The 27,535-nt window shown below is 40.9% G+C and overlaps 1 protein-coding gene across 1 annotated transcript in view; it reads left to right on the top strand.

Moving 5' to 3' along the window:
• Arhgap42 (Rho GTPase activating protein 42) overlaps positions 1-27,535 on the top strand; it is a 311,085-nt gene that overhangs the window by 241,419 nt on the left and 42,131 nt on the right. Inside the window, exons 6-12 of the mRNA XM_008848669.3 lie at positions 3,395-3,505; positions 12,819-12,923; positions 15,075-15,204; positions 20,950-21,050; positions 23,178-23,287; positions 25,129-25,207; positions 26,450-26,489. Coding sequence (XP_008846891.1) covers positions 3,395-3,505; positions 12,819-12,923; positions 15,075-15,204; positions 20,950-21,050; positions 23,178-23,287; positions 25,129-25,207; positions 26,450-26,489 — 676 coding nt within the window. The remainder of the gene's footprint in view (positions 1-3,394; positions 3,506-12,818; positions 12,924-15,074; positions 15,205-20,949; positions 21,051-23,177; positions 23,288-25,128; positions 25,208-26,449; positions 26,490-27,535) is intronic.

Below are 27,535 nucleotides of genomic sequence, written 5' to 3' on the forward strand. Positions count from 1 at the left end.
TCACTCTATAGCCCAGAGTGGTCTCAAACTCAAAGAATTCCTCCTGCCTCAGTCTCCTTAGTGTTAAGATTACGGGCTATAGCTTTCAATCCTGCCTTAAGTATTGTTTTTAGTGACTGACGTAGTCAACTTATGTTTTAAAGGAATTCATCTCAAGTTAAAAATGCCTCTATCAGGGCTGGAAAGATGACTCAGCTGTTAAAAGCATTTGTTTTTCTTGCAGAGGACCTGGGTTCAATTCTCAGCACCCACATGGCTGCTCACAGCTGTCTTTAACACTAGTTCTAGGGGATCCAACACCCTGTTCTGACCCCCACAGACATTGCACACAGGAGGTGCCTACATGCACGTAGGTAAAACATTCATACATATAGAATAAAGATAAATACATTTTAAAAACTAAAGTTAGATGCCTTTCTCCATTTAGCATCAAGAAGGAGTTAAGCTGTCATCGTCTTTGAGTGCCGTTCCCTCTGGTGACTTTTCAGAGCACCTTTGGTGGGTCAAATTTCGGTTGTATAGTGGTATGCAGAAACATCTAAAACTGGCAATTGGCAAACCCCCCCCATCCCCATTGGAAGGGGTCTGGGGCAGAATACCACAGTACACATTAGAGAAATCTCTTCATACTCTTATGTCAGGGGTCACCTGGACTATCACTAGGGCTGTGAATGGCCAGGAAAGCTCATGGGACTCAGTCTGTAGTCAGATTCATGGCTGTGATTCGTGCAGTGATGAGACAGAGTGAAAAATTAGAAGAGAGAAAACCTGCATAGAGCCACGTCTAGAGGAAGTTGAGTGCCGTATTGACCTCTACCAGTCCTCGCCCGGTGGAGACATCAGGGTGCACTGGGTTCCCTTGGCTGGGAGTTATAACCACACATGCGGAATGCTGCCTTAACCAAGGAGCAACTTGGACCCAGGGACTCAGCACCCTGGGTTTTTATTGGAGGACAATCACAGAGCCACCTGAGCTCCAACCTACATTGCAAATTCCTAGAGCATAAACCGCATCCCTTACAAAACAGGTCAGGCACATACACCATTTTATTAGTTAGTGATTATGTTACAGTACCTAGACTCATGATCTGTATCCCAAGGAGCCAGATTTGGCCACTGTCCTCAAGAAGCCAGTTAAAACAACCCAATTAATAGTAAAAGTATAAAAAGGTGTATTCAATGTGAGTACACTAGGAAGAGGGATAAAGAGATCCAGTGACATCTCCTGCCCCAATCCATTTTCAGGGTCCTGAAGTTATATTAACACTTAAGTAGAGGACCAGACATGCACATCTAAGCAGTCCTGGTCTAGATGGAGTCCTCCCCACCACTGACCCATCCTGCAAGGTGGTCTGACAAGTACTTAGAACTGTGGGAAATCTCTTTTCAGTGAGATAAGTACCCCCCACCCCAGCTGGAGCCAGGCTCCTAGTCCTTTTCTTCTCCCAGCATGAACTCACTGGAGACATTCCCATTTCTGGGTCTCCATTGTTTCAATAGCTTGGTAGTCAGATTGAAAGACGCAAGTGTCTTTGGAATATTTTCATATCTACCAAACTTGTTGCAGTGGGAAGGACCCTCTTGAAATTATATCCCAGGAACTGACCAAGGGCCAATCTTATAAATAAGTACCAAAAGCTAACAGTCAGGCCTGCCAGCCTAACTCTTCTGCATAACCTGTTGGTTAGGAACAACCACTTCAGGCTCTCTTAATTCATTCACTTTCCTGTGTAGTTCAAGTGTTGGGAAAAGGCAAAGTGATAGAGTTTATCTGGAATCCGAATTTTCTTTCTATTGGTTCCTCTGTATTTCCGAAATGATTCTTGATAGCAAGGAAATTTTGGGCTCAAATATATCTTTTCCACATGTGTTAGTTCAAAACTTTGGAATTCTCAATGTTAGAAACCTCAAGTGCATTGCTGATAATATTGGGTGATTTATAATTATATTGCCAAACACATAATAAGTATGTAATTATTTTTAGAGGCATTCCAAATGAAACCCATGTTGCTGCAATGACCAGGGCAAGAAATTTAATTTTAGCTTTCTTATGTTGCCTTTTGCGTGCCACATTACCATTGTAAATGGCTCCAGAGCAATTTTCTAGCCCCTGATTATTTATTGATGGGTGCTCGACTCTGCAGAGAGCCTATTCTTTCTCCTGCTTTCAGTAATCTGAGCTGGCAGCGAGGAGAGTGGAACAGGGCAAGAAAAGTAATTTATGTCCCTTTATAGAACCAGAGTTGCTCTTCAAGGGTGCATGTGGGGTTGGTTAGAGGGCACAGGACAGGGAGGAGAGACAAAGTCAATACGAGAGTGAAATGATCCCGTTAGCTCTCTCCCACACTGCATCAAGCAAACCTCACTGCAGTCCAAAGAGTTGTCCCTGACGTGAGGAAACATGATTCACCAGGCTGGAACCACTGGATTTTTGTTTGCCTTTTTGGCTTTGCTAACATGCTGTCTTCCCTAGATTTCCCCTAATGATGTAGCTCTTCCGCTTAGTATTCTCAGATGCTTCGTCCTTGAGCAGAATCCAGATTTGCCATGCAACATCCAAGATCGTTCAGACTGAGGCTTGTTCACTGTCTCTGCTGCCCCCTTTGTTTTTCTGAAGCCAGCTCTGCCATACTCCACCACATCTCCTCATGGCATCGATGTCTGTTCATCCTCCCTCTCTCCCTCCCTCTCTCCATTCCTCTAGCCCTCCCTCCCCCTTCTCTCCCTCCTTCCCCCCTTCCTTCTCTCTATCTCATTTTTTAGCATAAAAAGAAGTGGGTTGCACTGTGATGTTTCATGCATCTATACCATTGTGCTCCCCCCACCAATACCCTGGCATCCCTACCTCCCCTTACCACACTGCTGGTCCCTCCTCCTTCAAACCACACCTCCTTCCTTTGTCCTCACACCTATGTTCCTTCACCCTCTTTTGACCCTCCCTCTCCTTTTAGACTTCTGCCTCCCCATTCGTAGCTTGAATTAATCTAATGTCAGTTGTCAAGGTGAGAGGCAGATACTTCCATTTCCTCTCAAAATCTTCTGTGAGTCTATAGATCTTCATATGCGTTTACGTACATCTTTTGAAATTTTCTCCATAATTTTAATGTAACTTTTAATATACCTCCTTTTAAAATTTTTTTATTGTAGCCTTTATATTTAATTCACCAATGTGCTCATTGTATCAAGTGATTGTATGCTTATTTCTGTACATGTGTGTCTGAATTTATCTCGACTTTATACCTTCTAGGCTCTGATGAGTAAGAATTCCATTAAAACTTTTGCAAGAGTTAGTATTTAATAAAGATTCGTAATGAAGTGTGTGTTGACTCCCTCTGTGTATAGACTCATCCCTGATCGCACCTGTGTCATGCTTTGCCTGTCCTTCGTTCTTTAGGCAGATTCACAGATTGACCGAGAACATCAGAATTTCTATGAAGCATCATTAGAATATGTCTTTAAAATTCAAGAGGTTCAAGAAAAGAAGAAGTTTGAATTTGTTGAACCGGTAAGTTTTCATTTTCTTAAAAATAATAGCCTCAAAAATGATCTGGGGGAGACACACTTTAGCATGATTTTTTTTTTCTATTTAAAATTGTGATCAATGAAAATAAAAAGAGGGAAGTGGGAGAAAGGTGAATACAGGGAAGGCAGGCAACTTTCAGGGCAGTAACGCCTCCTGTAATGGAGAATGGAATGATGAATGAATGAATGAATGAATGAATGAATGACATGTGCTTGTAAAAAACCTGTGCAGTATACAGTTCAAAAAGTGAACTATGAGCCGGGTGTGGTGGCGCACACCTTTAATCCCAGCACTCAGGAGGCAGAAGCAGAGGCAAGTGGATCTCTGTGACTTTGAGGCCAGCCTGGTCTACATAGTGAATCCAGGCCAGCTGGGGCTACAGGGAAACCCTGTCTCAAAAAGACCAACAACAACAACAACAAAAAAGTGAGCTATGGATTCAGTTAATAATACTGTATCAGTGTGGGTTCATCAACTGTAATAAATCTACACAGAAATGCAAGATATTAACCATAGAGGGATTCTGAGGAGGCAGGGTGGGTGCTTGAATGGGTCTGTCAGAACCTTTCCTTTATCCCACAAACCTAAAACTGCTCTAGGGATAAAGCTTCTTAATTTAAAACTAAAAAATGCTGTCTAGTACGGTGGCAGTAAATTCTTATTGTCAACTTGATTGGATTAAGAAATGACCAGGGCACAAGGATAGCTCACGTTTGAATCTGTCTGTGAGTGGATTAATTGAGGAATAGGAAAGAGCAGTCCTGAAGGCAGGGGGAACCATCCCCAGGGTGGGGGCATCCTGGACTGAATAAAAAGAGGAAAAGGAGAAAGCCAGATGAGTGCCTGCATCCCCATCTCTGGGTCCCACTGGACTGACATGGGGCGGGGGGGAATCAACCCTACACCCCCTGCCATGAACTCACTGCCCCCTCCAGTCTGATTGACTGCACCTTCAAGACATAAACCAAAATAAACCTTTCTATCTTTCCTTAAGTTGATTTTTGTAAGAAATTTGAGAAAGGTAATGTTACCTATTTAGAAGTGAATGGACCCTATCAATAGAGTACCCTATTGACCAAACTTTTACATGAAGAGAGAAAATCTAGAGTCCCCCTTCTCTCACTGCCCCATGGCCCCTTCCTTACAGAGCTAGGACCTGCCTGACTTTGCCTGTGAAGTTATTTATGTTCCTAAGTTAATATAGGAAGTAATGGATTCCCTAATGGAGACTATATTACAGAAAAGAACAGGTGGTTGGTCTTTATAAGCTTACTTCATTTTCTTAGCATCTTTCCCAAAGGATGGCCTAATAAGTAACAATGTCCCTTCTGTGAGCATCCTCACAAGGTGACATCTATGATAGATGAGGTAGACTCTGGCATCAAGGTAATCTTCGGCTGCAGATATATAGATCGGAGGTTCCCTGAGCCGAGAAGACAGGGTTGCTGTTGTATAAAGTGAGCCATAGCTAAGCCATTGTTTTCTTCCTATGTCAAGCTTTGAAATACTCATTTATAATAAAAATGAAATACCCTATTTATGCATTAGTGGAGATGATCATGATGTAGAAAGGAAAGGGTGACTATTTCAAAACTCATTTGTCATAATCCATTTCCTAGTGATGCCCTAAATTTGCAGAAAATGAGAGAAAACAGAGCCTGCAAGAAGTACAGTTCCCCTCCTGACTTCCAGGTCCTCTGCTTTGCCAGAGCCCTCTGACTCTGTCCTGTAAACAAGGCACTTGGCAAGCTGTAAGACCAGCCCCTTAGCTAGGAGGATTAAGGAGCTAGAGACCATAACTCAGTCTCCCAGATTTAATTTTCACCTTTTATTTGGGATTACAGACTTCAGTCCAAATTCTGCTTACCAAACAGCTAAATCTTCAAATCCTGTAGGATGAACAAGTTACTTACCTAAGAGACCCTTTTAGGATCTGATTAAACTTCATATAACTTTAGGAGACATGATGTTCACTTGGGGTCTAGTCAGCCTAATGTCACCTATTGTATGACAGAGACTACTACTTGTAATTTCTGGTCCCCTCTTATTGACTAAGGCTTGCTTCAAAGCCCTACTATGGTTTATTTGTTATTTTTCAGGACTTTTTTTTTTGTATTCATGTGTATGTGTCTGTGTGAATATATGCCATGTGTATACCAGTGCCCATGAAGGACAGAAGAAGGACTCAGATTCCCCAGAGCTGGAGTTACAGGTGGTTGTGTGGGTTCTGGGAACCAAACCCACATCCACTGTAAGAGCAGTGGGTGCCCGTAATGACTGAGCCTGCTCTCCAGCCCCCTACCGTTGTTTGAACACCAGCCATCTTGCTGCCAAACTTCTTCCCTATCTGGAAAACTTCAGTAACCTGAGCGTCTTGGTATTTCTAAATTGGAGCTCTTTTTACGGCCACAATATTAGGCCCATTAATTCTGACAAATTTCATGTGTATTTCTTCTTTGTGGGTGACCATTTCCTTCTGACATTGCCCATTGGCTGTGCCGCTGAGCCCTCGCCACACCTGGAAAGATCTTCTCATCTGTGCCTTCTGGAGACTGAGGTGGGGCAGGCGGGTGCCTTGTCTGTGTTTCTTTACGGCCCCTTGGTTCTATCTGGGAACACTCAGCCGTACTCTCTAGAGGATGACATCAGATGGGGATTACAAACTGACTAGCTCACAGGTGGTAGCAGAATTATAAGAATTTATGAACTGGGGAGAAGTGAGAGGCCTTCCCATCCTCCCTGCCACCTTATCCCCAGTGTGGCCACCGGTAACATGTGCTTTCTTGGAGCACCACAAAGTGGATGCTAAGTTTGTCTTCCACATTATTTTCTTGGCTGCTGGGTTTTTCCTATTAGAATGTCTGGCCAAACCAAATAGTCCTGTCAGCTTAGTGTCATCCCCATTTCTAGCCTCAGCATGTCTTTGGTGTTCTGCCCAATTTCTATCTCAGTAATGTGAAGAATACAGTGAGATCAACAGAGTATGAGCATGCAGGTTAATCTTAGGTATTTACAAAACAATTAGTTTGGTTTTATGTATTTTGTTGTTTGTTTCTCTGGCATTGGGTTTCACATAGCCCAGACTGGCCTCAAACTCATTATGTAGTTGAGGCGAGCTTGAACTCCTGGTCCTCCTGCCTCTAATTCTAGAGTGTCAGGATTATAGGTATGAGCCACCAATTTAAAAAATGCATTAATTGATTACATGTGCGTGTGTGTATGTGTTTGAGTATGTGGAAGTTAGAGGACAGCTTGTGGAAATCCCTTCTCTCTTTATGCCATACAGATCCATGAGATCAAACTCAGGTCTTCAGCTTGGCAGCAGATGCCTTTACCTGCTCAACTGGTTCACCAGTTCACTAAAATTTCCTTTTCAATTTTTTTTAGAGATAAAAACTTCCAGGAGCTATGAGCATTTGAGAATGCTTTACTGATTTTGCTGTCTTCTGATGTGTGAACCCAATTCCCGTTTGATTACTGTTGTATATTGCAAAAATTTATCAGTCTCATCTACTTTTAACTCTGATAGGACTTACCGCCTCTGATTGTAAACAACAAAGTAGAAAACACAAATAGAAAATATAAACAGGAGACAGTGATTCACATGAACGGCATTCTTTATGATACTCACTTCATAGAATTTTATACCACAGATATTGAATATTGTCATACATGCCTGTAATCCTAGCACTTGGGAGGGGGAGGAGGCAGGAGAATCTGAAGTTCAAGGTCATCCTCTACTACCGAACCAGTTCCAGGCCAGCCTAGGATACAGGAGACCCTGTTTCCAAAACAGATTATTATTAATAGTTATGAGTGTTCACACCTCACTTTTTGCCCAGTCTGGGTGCGCATCAGTGACCTGGAAATGCTTCGCATCCTCCCGTGGAGGTCTCTTCCCGTGCCGCTCCAGTCTCTTTTCTCTGCCCTGTGTTAGTATCACTTGTAACTGTGGGTCTTTAAAACGTGACTCATCTGGAAACATGATGTAGTTTGAATGCTAAATGTCCCACAGGCTCCTGAGCTTGAACACTTGGTCCCCAGCTGGTAAAACTGTTGGAGGAGGTTGTGGAATCTTTAGGAGGTGGGGCGTGACTGGAGGAATTGGAGAGGGGGGTATGGCCTCTGGAGGAATTGGGGAGGGGGGTATGGCCTCCTGCCAGAAGTCTCTTTTGCTTCCCTCTGGGCAGTGTTCACGCTCTGTCTTCGGAGCTGTTGGCCAAATAAGCCCTGGCACTCTTACATTGTTTCTGGCAGGTATTGTGTAAAGAGCAAAGTAACCAGTACATACCACATCTATATCAGTCAATTGGTAATTAATGGGTGGGAAAATTACTGCCGTTGATTTTAAAGACTGCCTAAAAACACAATATCAACCTTGATTTTTGGTCAGGTTATTGGATTGATAAGTAGTAATTTGATTCTAAATCCCTCAGTAATAGTAAAGTATGATAGATTTTCCTGGTACTAAAGGAACTTGTTTTAAAAACAAATCTTGAGTATTATATATGTGTTACTTCTTTTTAAATTGTTGGTTAATGGGATCCCATAGAGACCCACCCTCAAACATTACAGGTATTAACATTGTCCTTGCTTACTCTCCAGGCCTCCAAGGAGTTACAATAGCAACTGGTCTGGCAAGATATGCCCCCTGGTGCAATAGTGGCAGGAATGTTTCTGGAGTAACCAACCACTTTCTGATTGGATTTAAGTCCTGCTCCACAAGACAGAGCCCATGCCTGATACTGTTAACTGGGCCAGAAACATGGGCTGGCTGAGTCATAGACTCTAAGGGCGAATCTATTTCTATTTCATTAAATGGACGTAGTAATAAACTGCCCTCTAAATGCTTATCTTCATACCCATAGGTTAGCGTATCAGCCTTCGCTGCAGAAGCTTCCTTCTGCAGTAGGTGTTGATTAATACATAGAGACATATGTAGCTAACAACTGATCAGTGTGCAGAACATAGGAGAGTATGGAGTGCTCAGCTCTATATGGGACATCTCTATCACATTCCTTCCCCCTAAGGCGCAGGGGTCACTGGGGAAAAGGGGGTGAAAAGATTGTAGAAGCCAGAGGGGATGGATATTTGTAGTGAGATGGCATTTACCATACATTTGCATGACAGCACCATTGCACACAGGAGCCCACAATTGCTGTGACTGCAAGACTTGCACAAGGTCAAAGCAGCTAAAATCTCAGCGTAGATGAGGGAGGGGCTCATGAATCCCAGACCTAACTAGGGTGCTGTTGGCAGCTGATGACTACTGAGAGGCAGAGAATCTTTTTTTCTTTCTTTCGCAGGGATGCTATGCAGTAGGTGGTCCCACACCAATGCACATACAGGCATCACTAAATAAACTCAGTGGGCTTGGGGGGAGCAGGGAGGGGGATGGAGAGAGAGAGAGAGAGAGAGAGAACATAAAGCTGGGAGAGAAAGGTGGCAGAGGATAGAAAAGGAGTGGGAAGAGAGGAAATGGGGTGAATCGGAGCCAAACACATTCTACTTTATGTATGAATATTAAATAAAATATTTAACCACCCTCCAAATCAGATCTTGGTGAGATGGCTCAACAGGTAAGGGCACTCGCTGACAAGCCTGATGACCTGAACTCAACCTCCTAAACTCATATTCACTCCTGGAAGTTCTTCTCTGACCTGCACGTGAGCCAATCACACACACACACACACACACACACACACACACACACACACACAAACACAAACACACACACACACTACAAACACACACACACACACATTCTAAATAAACAAATAGATGTAAAATGAGTATTTATTGTAATTACTAATTATTATGGATGTTATTCTTGTAAAGGTCAAATTTCCTTTAAGATAAGCTAAGACTACAGTTTTTCCCACAACATCCCAACCTCTTAGGCCACTGACCAAAGAAAAGAGGCCTGTATCAAGCACAGCTCTTCAGTTTTAAGATTGCCCTCATGAGTTCCCTTGGTTTAACACCATCAAATTTGTCAAAGATAAAAGGAACTAGGATATAGTCAAATCTCTTTTTTTTTAATTTTTACAAAAACTTTATGGAGAAAATCATACATGTATATAAGGTATTTTGATTAAGTCCATGCCCACTCCCTCCCCTCCAACATTCCCCCCTCTGAAGAGGTAACCCTAAAATCTTTTAAGGATTAGATACAAGGTCCCAAATACTTTTAACATTTTTGGCCTTTGGAATAGAGTATGCTACTAAGAGGCCCAAGGACATTTTGACTTTTAGCCAAGAAACTGGCTACATTTCTTTGGAGTCTCTTTACCTTAACTGCCTAGCCAATTCCTACCTCCTATTCTAATCATTTCATCCTCTGAAGGGGTTACCCAAATTGCCATTAGGGAATAGGGACGCCGACCACTCTGGCTTCTTCCATTCTGAACAGGGATGTAGGGTGAGGCAGTTGGGGTACCCCTTCAGTTGGTCTATCTAAAAGACTCCCAGATTCCATAGCTCTTGTCTCTAAGGAGAAAAGAAAGTCCTTGAATCATGAATAGGGGATGTGAAGAAGAAGTAAAGGCAAGAGTAGTTAGCATTACAAGTTCTAGACAGGGAGCCAGAAAAAAGTCAGAACAGGGCAATATTCAAATATTCATGAGAGTCCATTGGAGTTTCTGGACAAGGGCTTCAAATCTTTAAAAAAAAAAAGAAAGAAAGAAAGAAAAAAGAAAGAAAAAGAAAAGTTGAACTCTTCTGCCATCTAGAGGCTGTTATTTCATACACATTTTTATTTAAACTTTTCCAAAGCACTTCTAAAGATGTGTACAGAAAAAAGGCACCTCTTGGTGTGTAACTGAATGTGCTTTCATCAGAATTGTGCAGTCTTTACTGCATGCTTTTCATGCAGTTGTGAGAGAAAGCATGTGGCTCCTATTAAGTGAATCTGAACCCTGCTGAAGATGCTGGTGGACAGCTTTTCATCTCAACTGAAGTAGTATACAGTTATGTCCGTGAAGTGGAGGAACTAGATTCGGGCGTCTTAAAGCATGATTAAGAATTTGACATCAGGTCTCTGTGGTCTCTCTTTGTCATCTTGACCCAAACTACAATCACCTGGGAAGAGGAATGTCTTTCATCAGACTGGCCCTTGTTCATGTCTGTGAGGCATTTTCTGAATTGCTGTAGGAAGGCCTAGTCCACTGTAGATGGTGCCATCGCTAGGCAGGTGGATCTGGGTGGTATAAAAAAGTTAGCTGAGCAAGCCAGTAAGTAGCATTCCTCCGTGGTCTCTGCTTCAGTTCCTGACTCCAGGTTCCTGCCTTTAGCTCTTGCCTTGGACTCCCTGGACCATGAACTGCAATCTGTGAGCTGAAATAAATCCTTTCCTCTCCAAGTTGCATTTGGTTATGGTGTTAATCACAGCACCAGAAAAGCAAAGTAGGACATTGACTTACCACAGTCTCTTGTCAAATGACTTCCATAGGAAAGTTTTGGGAGCCCTAGTGAACTGATAGGCATCAGGAGTCCTTTTTTGTGAAAGGATGTTTGTCAGGTACTTGCGGGCACAGTGGAGAGTACACACACTTTCTGTACGCATCTTATCTTTTTGATATATAACATAATTTTAGGGCTGGATCACCAAGCTAGAATCAAGAATTCCCATACATCATAAAGCTCTGTGCCCTGATGATAACATTTTGCCATTTGTTAGAGTTTAGTGATGTCTGAGGTTTGATTCATAATGGTTGATACCACATTTCTGACACCAGAGTACTTTGTCTTTTCCCATATTCTGAACACTAAGAATATCAGGAAAAAATGGATTTGAGGGTATTAGGTGCTTTATGGATGTATTGTAGATATTCTTAAAATATCTTTCTTGTCAATTTATTTAACGTGGCAGCTCATGATGGTTTTAAAATAGTGTCTGTTTTCTATGCCATCTCGTGTACAGTGAGACCATTTCATCATGCGGTAATTACAGACGCACCACACAGAGAACAGTGTCCTTTGAATAACTTCCTAAACCATCAAACAGCAAGCCACAGGACTCCTGGAATATCTGTTTTATAAGTATTTTATTATTTTTATTTCTGAAAAATCTAAATGAACATATTAAGGGTCTAATGGACAGCTTTTGAAATCCATTTTTAGGCTCTAGTTTCTTCTAAACTGGAGGTTAAAATTAAATGAAAATAAAAACTTAAAGCATTTTGAAACTTTTTTATCTGAACATATCTCTGCATGAAGTTGACCTATTTGTAGAAAAAAAAGCATGATGTCATTGTTTTTTAGTAGAACCTGCTCTTAGGTGTTGGAAATCATAGCATGCACACACATGGGTTGATGTTTGGCAGGGACCGCCCACCTCCCCAGACAGAGGAGGAGGCAGGAAGTTACTCACATATGAAAATGGTTTCAGATTGTGTTTCTTCCTTAATTTAAAAATAATAAGCTACAGACATTATGGGCCTGTTTAAAAAATATTTTCTTTCTTTCAGGAAGAGGCTGTAGGCAGATCAAGTAACTGAATAAGTCTGTGAAATAAAATCTCATTGAATTATTACATACAATATCAAATCAATTATGTTTCTTGATAGCACTTATATGTACATATGTGCTCATAATTCCTGCCTTACTGTACAGATAAATTTACAGCAATTAAGCACCAATGAATTTGGGATTGCAAGGCTAGGGTCGGGATCTTTTTTTTTTCTTCTGAAGACTTTATTCTGGATAGGAAAATCCTGTGTCATTTGGTAATTCCTTGTTTTGATTTAACTCTTACCTAATTTGAATTGTCATTCCTTGACATAAAATGCTCTCAATCCAATACCAAAATCCATGCTGCCCCCTTGTGGAGGCTTTTCTTACCTTCCTCTGGACAATGGGTTCTGCCTTTGGGCTGGTGGTTCCTATGATTTCTGGCCTCATAACCACAGGATCTGTCGTCTCTCATCTTCTGCTCTGGTTTGAGGTCTTTCTTGATTAGGGATTATGGTGCTTTAGTCTCTGTCCTCCACCTTGCTGCATCTTGTGGTTGTGTTTATTTCATAATACTTTTGACTGGCAGAGCAGTTCATGGGACAGCTGTTCATGGCCAGATGTGAAGATGAAAGGTCACCATCTACCAAGACCTCTTGCGGTTTCTGTTTCACGTTCTTAATCCTGTTGCCAAACAAAGAGATTGAAAATGCATGAATTTGAAAAATCACGATGAAATGAATTACAGTTTCTTTGGTATTATATATTGAACGATCCTTTTGTTTTAAAGTTCTCATGATTGGTTTTTTTGTGTGTATTTAATTTCACTTTTTATTCTTTGCAGCTTTTGTCCTTCCTTCAGGGTTTATTTACGTTTTACCACGAGGGATATGAACTTGCCCAGGAATTTGCACCCTATAAGCAACAGCTGCAGTTCAACTTGCAGAATGTAAGGCTGCACCTGCTCTCACTCTTTCCTTAGCAATGACCTCAGGGTGACTACTGTGACCAAGTCATACCTTGTCTAAATATGGCAAACTAAAATAATTTAGAAAAGCCACTTCATAAATGTATTTGGGATTTTTTCTAATGACTAGCTGAAAATATACCAGAAAAGAACTGATGTTATGTTAGAAAAATGTGTACTACTACATTTTATAAAACTAAATATTACCCTGGTGTAGGCACCTGGAGGTTGGGAGACTTTTGCCTTTGTGTAGTGTTCTTGTCAATTTAGTAGGTGATGCGGGATGAATAGAGCCTGGAATTCTAACGTATGCCATGGTGAGTAGAGTGCATATTGCATAATCACTTGAAATTTATTATGGAACTTAAATGTTCTCAGCCCACAGAACAATAGTAACTATACACAGCAAGGGGTATGCCACAGAACTGAATTCTAGGAATTATTTCATAATATATCAAACCATCATGGGCATCCAAAATATGTAGACTTTTTATTCATCGATTATACCTCAAAGCAAAACAAAAACAAAAATAAAAACAAGTAGACAAAAATCATGGTTTGCCTTACACAAGTCTTATTTGTTGAGAAAGCAGTTTTTCTACATTTGCAAAACAAAGGTCTCAGCCTTTCACATCCTGAAGTCCCATGTCTCTGAAATTATATATGGCATGTGTAATATTGCTTACTTGCTAATAAGTTTGCATGCAATTTTGAAGCATTTGAAATAACTGCTTTAAAACATAACTGAGAATTATTTCCAAATAGCCTGTTTACTTTTACTAGACTTATTTTTTTCTAAAAATTTCTAACCCTTTTAAGCTCTGAAAATAAAATAAATAAATAAATTAAATTAAATTAAATTAAAAAAGAACAACTAATAGCTTTAACCATGTTTTTTCTGCCCTTGTTGAACCTGGAAAAGAATCAAGTTCTCATTGTTGAGGTTTATCTATCATTGAAACCCTGAGTGTCTAGTACGCTAGCCAAAATAACCTCCAAAGCTTTCATGTGTTCTGTAAAAAGCTGGTGTCTCTTTGCTTATCTGAGTCTTGTCATTGTAGAGATGTTAGTAAGTAAAACTACAGTGCTGGACTGCCCAATGCGTATATACATAATAAAATTAGGCTGGGGGGTGGTGGCGCATGCCTTTAATCCCAGCACTCAGGAGGCAGGGGCAGCCTGGTCTATATAGAGAGTTCCAGAGCAGCTGGAGCTACAGGGAAACCCTGTCTCAAAAAGACCTAAAAAAAAAAATTAGAGCAGCCAAAGAATTTTTGTGATTTATTTCCATAGTGGCTAAATTATCAAAATCTCTATGACTCAGCAACAGAAGAGAAAACAATTGAGAAAAGATTCAGTTCCTGCACTTCAGAGAGAAAACTTACAGAACAGTCCCCAGAAAAGCACCCTAAGGACCGCAGTGAGACCTTAGTCTTAGTGCTGGTGTTTTCACATGTTCAGACATGCTTTCAAGATAACACACTCTGAATGCAAAAGAGGCTTGCAGAGAAAAGCTTAAATTTTCTATTGCTTAAGTGAACTTACTATCAAATATATAAACTACTCTCAAAAGAAGCTAGAACTTGGAAGTCTGTTGATTTTTAGGAATGATTTTCATACTAGTGTCTTAATTACTATGTTAAGTACCTTACTTCTGGAAACCGAGATGTGTGAGGTTTCCTCAAAAAAAGCCTTAGGGACAAGATGGAAGAGCTCTCACTTTTTAACTTGTTCATTGCCACATGTATCAAAGACATCACTTTTTATTCCATAAAAGAAACAAAGTTCTTGTGTATCTGCTTTTTATCTTGGTCTAATGGAAAACAAGTGAATAGTATTTTTAACTGCAACAGTTTACCTCTGTGGACTCAGAGTGTCAAGATAGAAAGTCTGTCACACACAGCCACAAGTCACAAAGAGTCAGAGGAGAAAACTGTAGAAGGACACCTAGAGGTGCTTTCACAAAAGTAATTCAGAACAGACCACAGGGCTCAGCACGGCAGGGTCCTTTTTACGATGGACAGGACCGAAAACAGTTCCTTGTAACATTTACAACTCTGAAATGGTAATTGGGAAGTTCCCCAAACCTGGCAGAAAGCTCCAAAGTGAATCTCTTGTCTCTTTTTGCTTCAGACAAGGAATAACTTTGAAAGTACTCGCCAGGAAGTGGAGAGGCTGATGCAGAGGATGAAGTCAGCCAACCAGGATTACAGACCACCCAGCCAGTGGACCATGGAAGGCTACCTTTACGTCCAGGAGAAACGTGAGCCCCAGAGGCAGATTGAATGTCTCTTTTTTTCCACATTCATGTGAGCGTGTGTGTGTGTCACGTTTGTATATGTGTGGGAGTACGTATGGAGGCTGGAATTATAAGTTGGGTGCCACACCCAACTCTCATTTATATCAGGACTCCAGTCCTCAGCAATCTCATTAACCACAGAGCCTCCCAGTTCCTCTTTAAAAATAGTTAATGTTTTTTTGTGTGTGTGTGTGTGGTTGTATATATGTGTTGACACACACTGTGTGCACGGTGCTGATGTGGAGGTCACAGAACCAATTTCAGGAGTAGGTTCTCTCCTTCCTCACTGTGGGTCCTGAGGATCAAACTCAGGCGATCAGTGTTGGTGGCAAGTCGCTTTAACCTCTGAGCCATCTCGCTGGGCCTGAGCTTTGGTATTTCACGATTTCCCGTACAGTTTCTGCACCATGTGACTTGGTTACTTGAAAATTAGGCTTCATGTGGGAGACTAAAATTCTTTATAATTTTATGGAATTTGAAGTAGTTTGCTACTCGCCATCCTCATCACCAAACTAAGGCAATATTTTGGGTTTCAACATTAGAATCTCTGATGATAATGCTACCCTGAGTTTGCTTTTAGAATTTAATTGTGATACCCCATCTCAATGTAAAGTTCCACAGAAAATTGAAAATCAAAGCCTTTATTGGGTTGAATCACCACAGTGATTATAATAACAGTTAATAGTTGTTTTCTTTTTTTTTTTCTCAACAGCATTATTTAATTAAATCCTGGGCTCTGCTGGTTTTCAGGAGTAAAATTGGCAATTATGTCGTGTCACATTGACACTCTTGACTTCTAGAGGTTTTAGAAAATAAGTACCAGACCCCATAGAGCCCTGTTATTATTTCATACTAGAAAAGTTCTTCTCATAAAAATTAATATAAATCCATTCAGATTGCTATAACTCCAGTCTTTTCTGTGTTGTCATTAAATGAAACCAGTTTGAGCATTTTGACTAAATTAAGTCTATTTCAAGTCAGATATGCCCTAAAGTGCTGTTCTCCTGTTTGTGGTGAAGGAACTGTTATTTGTTATCTCTGTCCATCGGGGAACAGGGTTTTTGGAAAACACAAAGCCATATGCTTACATTTTCATCAGTGTCAAATGACCACCAAAGCTTCAAAATGTTTTCTCCCTTCCTGTGCTATTCTGGCCCATTGGGACTGGCACATACTTGGAGGGCCATCCTCTAATGTCTCCAAGTCACCAGGTAAAAGAGTAGCAAAGTTGGTTTAGTTAAATAATGTAGTGAAAGGTTTGTGAGGAAGAACCTAGAGGTGGACGATATTGATAGATATATGTAACGTGGGTCACTAACATGCCAATAAAGGTTGCATTCGAGACACTCAGTTGTTGCATAGCAACCTACAATTAAACATTAAACTTGGCAAAAGTACTACTATATGATCTAGATGGAAAAGCTACATAGGCTCAGATCGGGTGCTAGGATCGTCTCTCATTAACTGTCTGCTTCTGTTCTTATCAGATCCTAAGTGATAAATTGTAATGGTTTTCCTAGCTAGTTTCTAATTATAGCATAATAAATAGCTTTTAGGGTCCATTAGTTCATATAATGTGGGCTATGGATTTGGCTTGCGAGTCCACCATGTTTGTTCTAAATCTCAGATTTGAAGCATCCATGTGAAGTTAGGTTGAGAGTTCATATTTGAATTTATTATGGATTTAACCAAAGGGAAGGATTTGAGGCACTGAACAGAGTGCTTTGCAGACATGGCCTGGGGTGTGGGTACCAGCTCAGGACTAGGAATTTTTATTCATTCTGACCAGATAATATTTTATTGTGTTTTTTTTCCCTAGGTAGTAGATAGTTGCTGAAATCCTTGCATACGCATTTTTTTCATAGTAAACAAAACTGATTACTTAACAAAATTATCTTGAAGTTAGCCTTCAAATCACTGTTTTTCAGTCACTATCTGTGGCTCATCCATTGGATGAGGCCATGACTTGCTGATTTGTTCCTAGGCTGTGGGACATTTAAGAACAAGAGTCTATGCTAAGTATAAGCTGTCCAATAATGTGGGGGTTGAGGATTGCCTTCGTGGACCACGTGCAGGGCTTTGTGAAGTCATCTGATGCTGGCTTCCTTTACTGTGAGGCATCTGATTTTCCTGAGTCATTCTCAGTACTAATCTTACCTCTGAGGCTTTTTAAACTTGTCTTGATGGCACCTCCTACTCCCCTAGGCTACAAAATTTAATCTTAAGACATACAGGCCTGTCTCTGAAATGCTTCTATGATTCTGTTCCTCTGTGGGGGACCCTGGATGGGGCCTGGAGTTGGAGCCCCTCACAGGCAGACACTCCCTCTCTTTTTAAGAACACCACTGTCTGATACTGCCTTTCTCTCCCAACATAGTTTCTGCCTTGAATTTCTCTGGATCCACCTGCATTCTTTATGCAGCTTTATTGATTTGTAATTGGCACTGATTTGAAATGTAGTCTACAAGGTTTTCCAAAAGTGTGTGCACCGTTGGCGCTGTCTCTGCAGCCCACATGAAGTGATGGAGAGACGCAGGTCCCTGTTGCCTGAACCCAGAACTGGGCTTGATCTGGATGTGTGCTGCTTGTGTTAGCCTCCTCTGGGCCTGCATTAAGTCACAGCCTGCAGTCCTCAGTTGAACTGGGAAGTGTGTGAGTTCCAGAGTTAAAAGTCTGTCGGAATTCTGTGTCTTTCATCAGCTTTTTTTGTTTTGTTTTGGATAGATTTTGGGAACAGGGTTTCATGTGTCCTCCAGACTGGCCTTGAACTTGCATTCTCTAATGCTGGCTTAGAGATGTGTGCCACCACGCCCAGTGTATGCAGTGCTGAAGATAGAACCCTGGCTTTGCGCATGCTTGGGCAAACACATTACCAACTCAGCTCTCTGAAACTTAGAATTTTGTTCTGAAAGAGGAAATTTTATATGTCTCTCCTAATGATGTTCCAAGAATTAAAGCAAATGTATATCAAATATCTCAGTTTCCTATGGTGATATTAAAACTGCTGTACTTCCCAGGAACCCTTGCTTGTATAGCCTGCATTTATCTCACTTAATTCCTAAACAACTTGAGAATATTACTTCTCTAAAAAGAACATCTCTGATTCCTTTCTGCAGTGGGGAGTTTCGATTTTCTTAGATATTTAGTGCTCTTTTGTAATGTGTGACTTTATAGGTCTTGAGGTAGAATGTAGGCACTTAGTAGGTGTTCTGTGAACGTTGATTCTCCTTCCTCTCCTCAAATATTTATCAAGCAACCTTTAATGATTACTGGGGAAGATTAGTATGCCACTTTTACCTTTCAGCTTTGGAGCTGTGATAAATTTTTATTTTCGCAGACATTTTTAGGGACTTTAAAATTGCTTTTCTAAGAACATCTGCCCTGGGTTGCTGCCAGGCAACTTTAAAAAACCAGCAGGAGCATGTAGCGAACTTCAGCGTTAAATGCAGAAGGTTTCAAACTTAAGATAGAGGCAGGAAAAATAAAGATCATCCACCTAAAATACCACCTGAGCAATGTAGCAGCTTCATGTGAAAACTACGCCTGAGCCCACCTCATAAATTGCTTCCTAAGTCGTGAATTCTCTGCTAGTTTCCGTCTATCTATTTCCCAGGAATCAGCTCTGAGTTGTTAAGGATTTTACACTGCATGTCACAGGGTATCAGCAAGTATTGTCAAGTATTATAGTGTGAAATGATTCTCAACAGAGTTGAAGTTAATTACTGTAGTCCTTTTTGATGACAGTGTGCATCATACCCTGTCATTTTAAAGTCAGGAGTGGCTTAAACACTAACTGAAGTTAAAGTTAACACCCAGGACACTTTTTTTTTTTAACTTTTTATTTTGAGCTTTTAAAATTTCATACACTATTTCCCACTCACATCCAGACCCCCTCCCCAATCCATGCCTCCCCCTCCCCCACCAAATCCTATGCACTCTGCCATACAAGCTGAGTCCTATTCATTCAGGTGTTTGTACTTAAATGCCCTTCAGCGTAAATGCATCCACGGGAGTCTCATCAGCCCATCCGGTGGTTATATATAAGTCATACTCTCCCTCACCCAGCAGCAACCAGTCTCAAATAGTTCTCAGTGTAGTGCTGACCTGCCAGCTATTGCTTGCCTGCCCTCTGGGCCCTTGTTTAATTGAGCTGACATGGGTCCCGCACTTGATGCCACTGCTGCCACAGGCTCCCATCAGCAGGCCTCCACTGGCCTGGCAGCCTCCACCTCACATGTTCACGAACCAGCCCTGGCTCTTACAGTCTTTCCGCCTCCTCTTCCGCAATGGTCCTTGAGCCGTGGGTGGGTGAGATGGATCTCCAGGACACTATTATTAAAGAAAAAGAAGTCAAATGGCTCACAGAAGAGTCTCAAGAGTTGCTTTTTTGTGTGTTTTGATTTCTTGCTTTCTGAATATAAGATTCTGAAGTCAAGCCAGAAATACCATTATGTGTAGATGTGGCTAAGAAATTTGGGTGTTAAGAGGGACTAGGGGGTGTAGATAAAGAACCTTTAGGAAACAAGCTCTATTTTCAACCGACCATGGCATTTAGATTTAGGAAACTTGGTTTCTCCCCTACTTTGTCATAGAAAAGTTGAACTAAGGATACATCCCACTGGAGATGCAGGAGCATCCCTTACGGCAAGTGCCAGCTAATAACATGGTGTGCTATGGGGAAGGGTTGGATGGTATTTATGGGGGACATAAAGGTGAACATTACTAACAAGTTTCTTTTAATGTAAATAATATAAACATGGGAAATTATTTTCATTTTAAGGAGTACATTTAAAGTTTGAGGCTCTCCTCAAAGTCCAGGCTGACCTTGGTCTTGCCGTATTGCTAACGATGACCTTGAACTTCTTTTCCTTTTGTTCCACATTTGAATTGCTGCTGTGAGAGCCATGCACCACTGTGCTTGGTTTATAGGTTGCTACAGAGTGCCCTGCCAATTGAGCTCTGTGTTCAACCTATGAACTTATTTCTTTCAAATCAGTGATAAAACAAGCCCAAGGTAGGTAAAGTCTTGAGGAAAGTAATTCTTTCATGAAATATTTATTGAGTGACAAAATATGTGTTCCTGGCAGCCATTTGGTGGCTAACAACCATCTGTAACTCCAGTTCTAGGGGATCCGACACCCTTTTCTGACCTTTGTGGGCATTGCATGCACATGGTGCACTTACATACATGCAGGCAAAAGAGTCATACACAGAAAATAAAAAAATAAATACAAAATATCAAATAAGCTGCCAGCTGTGATGACACACACCTGTAATCCCAGCCCTTGGGAGGCTAAGGCAGAAGGATCATGAGCTCAAGGACAGCTTTGGCTACATGGTGAGTTTGAGGAAAACCTGTATTGCATAGCAAGACCCTGTCGGCAAGTTAAAGTTCAGATATGTTCAGTATGGTTGTGATTGGGTTTTAAAATATATTCTGTGCATACTTGGTCAACCCTGCTGATTGGATTCCATGTTTATAGGTAAGACAGCCGAAGCTGGTATATAGACTAAGTTATGGGTTTCCAGGGAGTCTGGGAGCTGCAAGTTCAGCTGCTTGTTTGATTCCATGACACGGTCCTCTCTCACCTTTTCTCACAGTGAACATTTCGTCTAGCATGGTGTGTGGAGATTCTCGTGTGGCAGTGTGCACGTGTACACAGGTCCCAATCATCCCTTCAAATGTGAAATGTTTTTGTCTCCACATAGGACCACTTGGTTTCACATGGATTAAACATTACTGCACGTATGATAAAGGAAGCAAAACGTTCACAATGAGTGTCTCAGAAATGAAAGCCAGTGGGAAGATGGTGAGTGAGCTTCCTTCCTGCCTTTCAAGTTGTGCTTGTTATTTAAGCAATGGCAGTAAAATGAAACATCACATGTGCTTTAAATAAAAAAATGTGCCGGGGATGGAGGGATGGCTCAGTGGTTAAGAGTAGTGACTGCTCTTGCAGAGGACCCGGGTTCGATTCCCAGCACCCACATGGCAGCTATGAAGCATCCTCGACTCCAGTTCCAGGGGAATCCGAAGCTGCCTCTGACCTCTGCGGCATTGCACGACACGGGTACACTCACATGCATGCAGGCAGTACACTCATACACATAAGATAAAATAATAGTAAATAAATACATATTTTTTAAGTGTCCAGAATCTTCCTTTAACTTAGGCCATGATGTATTTAGAAGCAATTGAATGAAACAGAGGGATGCCCCAATAGGTGACTGAGGTGTCCCCTCACATCCCTATCCCCCAGTAGATGACTGAGGTGTCTGTCTCCTCACATCCCTCTCCCCCAGCAATGACTGAGGTGTCCCCTCTCAGCCTGGCTGCACTTAATGGCCTGTGCTACTGGCTGGCGAGCAGACAAGGAGCAGATTTCCAGCTGTCTGTGCACACCCTTGCCTGTTTCTATACTGTGTGCTCACATACCAAAATGCTGGCTAACAAATTTCTCAGCTGAAACCAGTTGAGGCTCCCTTACCCACAAAGTAAATTGGTCACTGAATGTCTCACAGGGCTAGCCACTAATACAGGACACACACGGGGCACCTTGCCTGAGGAAAGGCTGCAGGGATCTATTACACATTGCATGCAGCCTTTTATTGAGTTAAGGTATGAATGTGGCAGTCACTGACCTTGTTAATTAGCGAATATGGTCATGATCTAAGAATTCTGGGACTGGAATTTATCCTAAAGGTAATTTAGTCCAGTCTTATTGTAGCAGATGAGGAAATGGTTTCTGGAAAGTAAATGAGTCACCCAGGCAGTTGTGATGTAGTTTTGTCACGGCAGAAGTAAATGATGGAAGCTAGAAACATATTCATATGTGTCCACTGAAAGTCACTGTGCTCAGGCCCAATAATTCAAACTGAAAGACATAAAAGAAAGGGGATCATACCAGACTGATACTGCCCTGCAGTTATCAAGTTCCACAATCGAGTCTAGTTCCCACTGTCTTAGAGTAGTGATTGAAATTTAACTTATGTGACAGTCAGGCTGTTAGTAATGCAAATCGATCCAGTCAAAGTGTTGTTAAATCTGTGAGATTTGTAATCAAAGTCAGGCTTAACCAAACATTGAGCTAAACTTTTCCCTTCTCACATGTAGAAGAGAATTCTTATGAATAGGCCTAGGTTCAGTCCCATTCAGAATTTCTGTTTTAGTAGCAGGGTAGCAGGCACTCAGCAGGAAAACGTGCATGCAGGCAGTTGCAACATGGCATATGGATATTATTTTGGAGGTTCTTCTGTGAATGGGAGATAGGTCCTGTTTAGTAACTCAAGGCTCCCATACAAAGGTGCAGTCACATCATACGAATAATCCCTTAGCTGCCCTGTAGGGAATTTTGGTGTAGTAATTGTATAGTATCCTAACACATACTGTACATCCAATTATGATATTGCAGTAACTATAATTTCATATCTTTCCTAAACCTGACGGCCTAAGGGTATGTACACTTTACAGTGAATGTTAATATTCTTAGTAAAATGTGTTGGAAAGTATTGAACAGGCGTGTCGCAGAATTTTTTGAAGTCAAACACATATGAGATCAATTAACAAATGAATTAATATGTTGCAATTGAACAACTACTGCTAGAAGATTAAAAATCAGAGTATGACTAATCCTTTTGTATATCTTACACACAGTTATTTTGAAGCGTTTTTATTGTATTTATGTATTTTGGAGGGCTCACATGCTGTAGTGTGCATGTAGAGGTCAGAGAACAACTTTGCAGAGTTGTTTCTTCTTTCTTTCCTACATGTTCAATTCCTAGGAATTGAACTCAGGTCATCAGGCTTGACAGCAAGCACCTCCACCAGCTGAGCCATGTCACTGGCCCATCAAGTTAACATTTTTTTAATTGATCACTTTAGATGCATGAATTTGAGTTTACCTTATTATGTTAATACTGTGGTACCTTTCTTGTTTCAGAATGGGCTTGTGACTAGTTCACCAGAAATGTTTAAATTAAAATCATGTATCCGGAGGAAGACAGATTCAATTGACAAACGTTTCTGCTTTGACATCGAAGTCGTTGAGAGGTTTGAGCATTTCTTCTCAGTTTATATTTTTAAATACTTGATTTCTGTTTCTGTGTCTAGACAGACATGAGCATGAACCATCACACAAGTGTTTGTAAACGCCTGTGTTTATTTCATTCTTTCATGGAATTGTTCGACAAATATCTATTGTATGATATTTTGGAAAAGAAAATGAATCTGAGGCAGACTGCCGGCCAGAAGTGACGTCACAGAACCTGGAAAGTTGTCGCAGCTGGCAGAGCTCACAGGGAAGCTTGAGTGTCCAGCAAAGGGGCAGAAACTGAGAATCCTTACCAGCTTCAGGACAAGCATTTTTGTAGGCTTTAGAAGTCTGGTGATCTTGTTACCAAGGAACAAGAAGACGCCAGGACTAATCCCATGAATCCCACAGCTGGCCAAGTTCAGTGCCTCTAGCTGACCTTCGGCGTGCCATAGGATGTAATGTTAGGAAAGAGCAACTCACATCAACTTGCAACTTATTATACTTCTAACTAGTTTTTGAGACTTCTAGACTTTCTATGTAAGCACATATGAGTGTATTAATGTTTTATTTGGTTTATTACAGCATATTATGGGTACAATAACTTGGGACCCATTATTAAACCCTGTGTTTTAATTATTTAATCTATAAAATAACCGAAGTAATTCCCCATCTCAAGAGTTGTCATGGAGATTAAATAAGATAATAAGGAAAATGTACTTATTAACAAAGTACATGAAACAAAGTCATCCAGCAAATGCTGATGGTTGTTACTATTGGTGCTGTAGGTGCCATGACATCGACTTAAACTCTTCAGCATCGAGCAGTGGCACCACAGCACACGCCGGTTTTCCCAGCACTGGGGAGGGCAAGGCAGGAGAATCACAGGTGTATAGCCTGGGGTACATGGAATCCGTCTCTGAGAAACAAAGTAAAACAAATTCTGTATCAAATAATCTGGATCCTTATGCACATTTTTCCCTTTCCCATCATTCCAATGACCCGATCTTATTTACAAGAGTGATGTGAATCAAGTTTTTAATCATGTAACATTTATAATGAAAATTATTTCCCAGCGTTTCCGGAGCCCTGTAATTGTCTGGCTAACGAAATCAGTTCCTCTCTATATAAGATTTCCTATTTTTTTCTTCTTATATTGGGTCTTCTTTTCATGTGGAAGTACATTCTTAGAAACCATTTCAGAATGGTTGCATAGGAGAAAATTGGGGGACATTGTGTGTTTGTTGACACAGAGTCTGACTTTGTAGCTCTGACCTCAAATGCACTAAGTATACCAAGCTGGCCTTAGACTTGTGATCCTCTGACCTCAGCCTGTCTTAGGCATGCACATCCACACGTAACTTGAGAGTTATTTTCAGATTTTAATACTGTGGGCATGGTACAAATAAATGTTTTTCTTCTGCTGGGTGTTTAATTACTGGCTAGTTATGATGTGAGGCTTCCTACATCTACGGTAGCTGTTTGGTGACTAGCTCATCCTACATCAGTGTTGTGAGCTCAGTCACTCTCACTGTGAGCAGTCAGGTGACTTTGAACATTGGTAGATATGCGTTTCTTAACTTTTGACCATTTCAGGGGAAATGGTTTGAAGCTAGCTCCTTCAGACAGTCCTGTACCTACAATCACAATGATCTTCTACCTGGCAGTGTTTAAATTAAAAACGTGTGTGTTTGTGTGTGCAGTTGTAGAGTGACTTTTCTGAAAGACACGTATAAAGGTAAAATTTGAAGAAAGAAAAAAAAAGAAAAAGAATCCAGGAAGACTATATTAATTAAGGATTTTAAAATTTGTAAGCACAGTAGAAGTGAATTTAACATACAGAGTGTCTATCTTTCAATAGGCATGGCATCATTACACTGCAGGCGTTCTCTGAAGCTAACCGGAAACTCTGGTTAGAGGCCATGGATGGCAAGGAACCGGTAAGAAAGTGACATCATCTCTAAGTTTTATTTTTTTAAAACTTACAAAATGCCTCCTTTTTTTTATATGTATTTAATGTAGCTGAAAATATTAAAGTAACAAATCGGAGGAGAGAGGCCTATCGGTGCCACTGACACTTAATTCCCACCTTGTAATTTGTTTTGTAGGGGGTTCCCAAGACTAATGTAGAACCCTAAAATTTATTTTAAAAAATTGTAATTGGTTTGGCTACATTTCAGCCGTCACTTATTTGGTTAGCGCTCAGCACACACCTGTCTTTGCAAGGCCTGTGAATGAACAAGGCTGAAGGTGTGTACTAACCCTCCGGTCCAGGCCTTTTTTAGAAACAATACAGTCTAACAAAGGTGTGGAGAGAGACATTCCCCTTCTATGGACATCCTCGGTTCCTGATGTCATTTTGATACTCAGTGATGCTTGCTTAGAAGTACCAGGGAGATTTAGGTAGAAAGGAAAGGAGTCATTGAGGTGTACTATCTTAATGAACACTGTTGTTGGGTCAGAAGTCTGAGGACACTCAGAGTAAACAGGAGGTGCTATCCTGACAGTCGAGAATCTTCTGTCAGTCACAGAGACCCTGCAACAGTCTGAACCAAATGCCTGATCAATGATGCTAATACGCTGTGGTCTGCTGACCCCGAGGCCCTCCCTTAAACCCTGTTCCCAGACCACAATCAGATGAGTATAGGCATTTATGCCTTAGCTTTTGAGGACCCATCTGTGCATCTGGAAAAGTCATTTTAAGTCCATTCAACTGAATAATAAAAAGATCGGGCACTGTTTATTATTTTGTATTTCTACCTTTATTGCAAAAATTTCAATCAGTGATAGATTGTTTTTAATATTTTAAAACTTTTTACCACAAATGGTTCAGAAGCACTAGCCTAGAGCAAATTCAGGGCCTGAGTTGTTAGCTCAGCAACATGCAAGTTAGGATTTATGTATACTGGAAGCACAGACCAGGCAGGTCATTTGAGGGAGAAGCAATCAGATGGTTTCCACAGTGGGAAGCTTCCTGAAGAAGGCTCCTTGTGGATGGAAAAGGACTGAACTTTGCCCAGGCTGGACCCTCAGGAATGGAACCTCAGCGGGGGGTCGGTGGGCAGAGGGTCACTTCTAGGGCCTTGAGCCAAGGCTCTCTTTCTTTGTGTTTTAGTGTAAACACCACCTTGCCAATCTTCTGTGCCAGCTGCAGTAACTGACTGACATCCTTTGTTTTCTAGATTTATACTCTGCCTGCTATAATTAGCAAGAAAGAAGAAAGTAAGTTCTTTTTTTTCTTCCCTTTAAAAACTTTTGTGTGAATGCTTCTTAGCTTTTGACTTAAGAGATTTTTTTTTAAAGAACAGAGACCTTATGAATTTGAGTTTAAAAGCAATTTCTGCTGTTAATCAGAAATAAGACATTTTATTCTCTGGCTTACCCTATAGAGTAAGCCCCAGATAAAACGAGTTACATTTCCTGACAGAGAAACAATCAAAAGAACATCTGAACTTGGGACTTGACCCTTGCTGGTGAAGCTCACCTTTAGCTTGGTCCATTCTCCTAAACACAACCTAAGGGAAAACTGTAACTCCTAATTTCAGGAGAACCCTGTAAACAACAACCAGTTGTTGGGGTGTCAAGTGAGATGAAGAATGGCCCTTTCAATGAATGCTTCTATTAATGAAAGTCAGTACTTAGCAGCATAGGGGCCAAGCCATCTGAATGAGTCTTCACACAAAATCAGAGGGAATACCAAAGTTAATGTTGTTGAAGTTTTGGAACAGCTTGAAAGTTTGGCCACTGTTTGAGAGAATTTCTCCACATGTGCCTAAGGGTGTGTTCTTCCCAGCATGAAACAGAAATTAAGCTTATCTTTGTGTGTTTGTGATAAATGCTCTTGGGCTTCATGTTGCTTGGATAGTTTATTTCTAGAACTTCTCAGCTGTCCTAGATAACTTAGTCGTGCATCTCATCTTACCCTAGACCTTTGCTCAAATGCAGTCTTCTTTCAATGGGAAAGAATTATAGCTCATGTGCATTTCATGGGTTGAATAGTAAAAAGGGCTGTCTTCCAGAAGGAAGAGAGAAAAGAGAAAATGTCCTATGTGTATCGTGAACACCAATACATGGATTCATTTCTTTTTTTCTATTTCCCTTAAGGCACGTACAATGTGGTATTAGAGGTCTATATCTTTTAATCTGAACTTCCAGATTAGAAAAGTGAAATTAAAGCAAGCTTTTCTTTGTTTCAGCAACCCTGAGAATGTTCTGTAAAGGCAGGTACATTACATGTGTAAGGACATGCTGGGTTTTGAATAAGAGGA

This window comes from Nannospalax galili, unplaced genomic scaffold, assembly GCF_000622305.1.
Source record: "Nannospalax galili isolate Female #2095 unplaced genomic scaffold, S.galili_v1.0 scaffold824, whole genome shotgun sequence".
NCBI classification, from domain to species: Eukaryota; Metazoa; Chordata; class Mammalia; order Rodentia; family Spalacidae; genus Nannospalax; species Nannospalax galili.